This window comes from Lipotes vexillifer, unplaced genomic scaffold (genome assembly GCF_000442215.2).
Source record: "Lipotes vexillifer unplaced genomic scaffold, Lipotes_vexillifer_v1.1 scaffold657, whole genome shotgun sequence".
NCBI lineage: Eukaryota > Metazoa > Chordata > Mammalia > Artiodactyla > Lipotidae > Lipotes > Lipotes vexillifer.
Window position 1 is genome coordinate 853951 of NW_006774518.1, and position 4338 is coordinate 858288.

Sequence of the window (4338 nt, forward strand, 5' to 3'; positions counted from 1 at the left end):
CTCCTCTTTCCCCAGGCCCCCCCCCCTCAGAAACGCAGGCTTCTGCCCCCCCCCCCCCACCCCCGGTCTTCTTCGGCATGGACAGGTGTGGGAGGGGGCTGGGGATCAGGCCTGGGAAGCTGGGCACCACTGGTAACTCTTCTCTGATCCCCGTCTTTCCTGCTGCCAGTGAATCGAACGCCACACTCAGGTGAGATCGGAAACCCTCATCGCGTGCACTGCAATCCCCTTACCCTTCACTCTTCACCCTCCACCCCCAGGGATTCTGCCCCTAGGCTATGAGTTCTCATCCTTCCCATTCCTCCCGCACCTTCCCCCACCCACCCCAGTACGCGGCTGGCCCTTTCTTTCCCTGCCTGTTTCCAGCCTCCAGTCCCGGTTTTCTGCGAGGCTGCGGTCCCTCCCATCTCCCCGCTTGGCTGCAAGCCCCTCGGCTCCGTCTCCTCCCAGACTCCGCTTCTGCCTAATGGCAGAGCCCCAGCAGGGGGCGGCAGAGTGCTGGGAGACCCGGAGCTTCCACCTCGTCCTCCCCTGTGGGGCTCCTTCCGACCTTCTCTGGAACCTTTCCCTGCCTGCCCTCTTCCTAGGATTTCACCTGCTGACTCCATCAGCCTGGCCCAGCCATCTCACCCATTGCCAGGCCTCACTCTCCCTCCTTCAGCTCCTCCCCACATCCTTTCCTTCCCTACGCCCTTCCCCTTCTCTTTTATCTCAGTTCCTTCTCCCTCCACCCTTTCTCAGCCTCTGTCCACCGAGCCCCGTGTTCCCTTCCTCTACCCCCATCATCTCCCCCTGTACCACGGCCCTCCCTCTTCCCCACCCAGCTATCCCTCTCTCTCCAAAACCTTTCCCATCGCCCTCTCTCTCAGCACCCTCAGTCCTTCACCCCAGCTATTCACACCCCCATTAAGACGCTTAGGCGCCAGCCCCTTTTCTCTCGCGTCCCACTCTCGTCCTCCCCTTCTCCATCGCTCGCCCCTCACGGCTTCAGCCTCCCGCGGCTCCCTCCGCCCTCCCCGCCCTCCGGGCACGCCCCTTCGCCCCGTTCCTCCTCCACTAATGTTCCCTTAGGCGGGATCCTTCCCTTCCTCGCCCATCTCCTTCACCCTAGGGGTCGAATCCTCCCTCTCCTCCCCTTCTCTCACACTGTGGTTCCCACAGCGGCGCTCGCCTCCATCCCCGCCCGCTTCCTCCCTCCCTAACTCTGCCCCCCCACCCCGGCTGCCGCGCGCCGCCCTTGACGTCAGAGCCCCCTCCCAGCCCTGCATCTCCCTCCTCCTCCTCCCCTCGGTCGGTCAGTCAGTCCGCGAAGAGAGTCCGCGGTGGCGGTGGCGGTGGCGGGAGCTAGAGCCGTGGGGGCCGTACGAAGCCAACCTCCCCTGCTTCCCCGAGGCCCTATCCCCCTCCTCCGCACAAAACCAGGGATGGAGGCGCTTCCCCGACATCCCCTCAGCAGCCCTCCCCGGGAGAAGTGTCCCCCCTGAGCTCCTCCTCCTCCCCCAGCAGCCACCCCCGCCCCCTGCCATGGGTCCGGGGCTCCCGTCTCCCCGGCTGGGGTGGCCACTGCCGCTCCTGGTGGTGATGGCGGCGGGGGTGGCTCCGGTATGGGCCTCCCACTCCCCTCATCTCCCGCGGCCTCACCCGCGGGTCCCCCCGCACCCCTCCTCAGAACGGCGCGCGGTGTACATCGGGGCGCTGTTTCCCATGAGCGGGGGCTGGCCGGGAGGCCAGGCCTGCCAGCCCGCGGTGGAGATGGCGCTGGAGGACGTGAACAGCCGCAGGGACATCCTGCCGGACTATGAGCTCAAGCTCATCCACCACGACAGCAAGGTAGCCCCGGACATGGGAGTGGGTGGGAGGTGGGGGGCAGGGGGCCAGCTGCATGTACCTTAGCGTGAGTCGCTCCTGGGGTTGCCAGGCAGACCCCTCCCATGTGTGACTAGCAGAAGATAGGCTGGGGGTGCGCGAGCTCGGGGAGAGTCTCAAGGGCTGGAGGTTCAAGATGAGGGTCTAGGGGTTCAAGGTGGTTAATCACGCTGCAAGGCTGACCCTTCTGCTCCCGGAGACCCTTGGAAGTGCCGGGGTGGGGGGTGGTTGGAGAAACTGGGGATGGGTTTAGGGTATGAGCTGATCCAGTTCCTCCAGAGAGTAAACTAACCCTGGGATGGGTTGGGGGATGGAGGGAATGAGGCGGGAGCTGGATCTGGGGTTTACATTTACCATGGTAACAAGGTAAATCTTGGCAGCAGGTCGGAGCTGGAAGGAATAGGGACCCAATGAGCAAAATTTGGAGGGACTTGAGTGCTCTAGTTTATTTATCACAGCAAACAGCAAGGTAGCTGTGGTCCCTACCTGACCCTTTCTCATCCCTTCATCCCCAACCCTGTCGCAGATTCCTGGATTGTGGGACTATATGGCATATTGTGGTTGGGGAAGGCTAATGGTCAAGGGATGGGCAGAGGCACTAGGAAAATAATGGGATTACAGGTCCACACAGGAGCCCCTGCAGAGCATGGGGATGGTGAAGAGTTGGGGCACAAGGAAGAGAGAGAGAACAGGAAAGAATGGCAGTGGGGAAGGGGGATCAGGAGGAGGGCTGGGGAGAGCGAGAGACCCTGGGGAGAGACCCTGGGGCATCGTGTGGAACTCGGCTCCTAAGTATCTTCCCTGCAGCACTGTGGCCTCTGAGATGTGAGAAGGGAAATGGGATGTAGGGTTAGGGGGGTGGGGAAGAGGGAGAGGGGGGAAAGTAAGAAAATTTGGGTCCAGGGGTAGTAAGGGATAGTCCTGCAAGATTCCTTTCCCACCCCTGTCCCCTACATGAATGACTGGGAGTATGGGGGAAGGATGTGGCACACGGAAGGAAGGCGATTTGGGACCTCAAATCTATCTTCTCTCATAGGAGGCCCTAGAGACTTAAGGGATTGGGGGAGAGTGAAAGAGTATAGAGGGGAGCCCTTGGTGATCTAACACCTGGGGTGGACTGAGGATTTATATTAGTTCTTTAGAACAGCAATCTACACCTAGATATAGGTATGTGAGGAAGGAGGGGGCAGAAGTGGGGTTGAAGATAGGGCGCTTGGGGAGAAGACGGCACAAGGACTCTTAGGGAACTTTGAGTCCCTTCTGATGCTTTTACAGTGATTCTCAAACTTCAGTGTACCTAAGCATCCCCAGAGGAGTTTGTTAAAAATACAGGTTCTAAATCCTTGGTCAGGGATGAGTCCCAAGGATCTGCACTTTTTCCAGTCAAAAGCCCATGAAGCTAACCCCAGGATGCCTATAGGAAGGGCTGCAGGGCACAGGAAAAGAATTAGTTAGGGTAGGAGAGGCAGGAAGAGAAAGAGGGTCAGATCCCGTGGAGGAGTCAAGCTTAGGAGAGCAAGAGAGGTAACTGGCTATGGGGGTTGGGGGGAGTATGGGGAGAGGGACAGGGAGGGATGGGTGCAGGCTTTAGAACAGGGGATGGAAGGGAGCTAGGGGAGCCCTGGATGTGAGCTCAAATTCATGCACCATGACAGGTGATTCCCTGAAGGTGTTGGGGAGCAGATGGGGACCCAAGAGAAGGGGGGCTGGAAGAGAAAATAGCAGAGGCAGCGAGGGGGAGATGGAAAGGCAGACAAACTGGAAAGTGTCGTTTCTTTCCTGCCTGCAAATCCGGATCCTTGCTCCTTGCTAGAGCAGCAGCAGTGGAGGAAGTCTATTGGAGAGGGGGTGAGAATCACGCGGCGCAAGGGATGTGCGGTGATGAATAGGGATGTGCGGTGATGAATAGGGCGTGGAAGGGGAAAGGGGTGTAAGAGAAGGTCGGGAAGGAATGAGGAGACAGAAAGAGAGACACTGGAGTAGCGTACATTGCCCTGTTTGCCTGTATCTTATGTGTTCTTATCTGTCCTCATTGTTTCTATTAACCTTCTCTTCAGACAAGAAAGAGAGGGCCACAGAGGGCCCTTGGGAGAAGCTGGGGGCAGGATCTGGAGTGATAGATGCGGGAAGGTGGGACGTGAGAATGGTAAAGATACACAAAGATGCCCAAGTGGGAGGGATGCAGAACCTTCCAAACACGCAGTGGAGCAGACACTGAGCGCTGCCCTTAGCAGGGGTGAGGGTGGGCGGGCAGCAGGGAGCTGGTTCTTTGGGCCAGCCTCCCCTGGCTCCCCTTCTCCAACTTCCCACCGTGTCCCAAATGTCAGGCCTCAGTGGGAAGCGAGCAGGCCCTAGGGGGCCTTCTTTATTTCCCTCTGCTTGCCCCCCACCCCCATATCACCCTCCCCAGTCCCCTCTGTCTCCTTTCTGTCCCCTCTGCCCTGGCTCCCCACTGGCTTCCCTTTCTTGCCC

General features: G+C 59.5%; 1 protein-coding gene across 1 annotated transcript in view; it reads left to right on the forward strand.

Annotated features, from left to right (window-relative positions):
- Positions 1–4338, forward strand: part of GABBR1 (gamma-aminobutyric acid type B receptor subunit 1) — a 27945-nt gene that overhangs the window by 3333 nt on the left and 20274 nt on the right. The window contains exons 4-5 of the mRNA XM_007449227.1: positions 170–190; positions 1670–1830. Coding sequence (XP_007449289.1) covers positions 170–190; positions 1670–1830 — 182 coding nt within the window. The remainder of the gene's footprint in view (positions 1–169; positions 191–1669; positions 1831–4338) is intronic.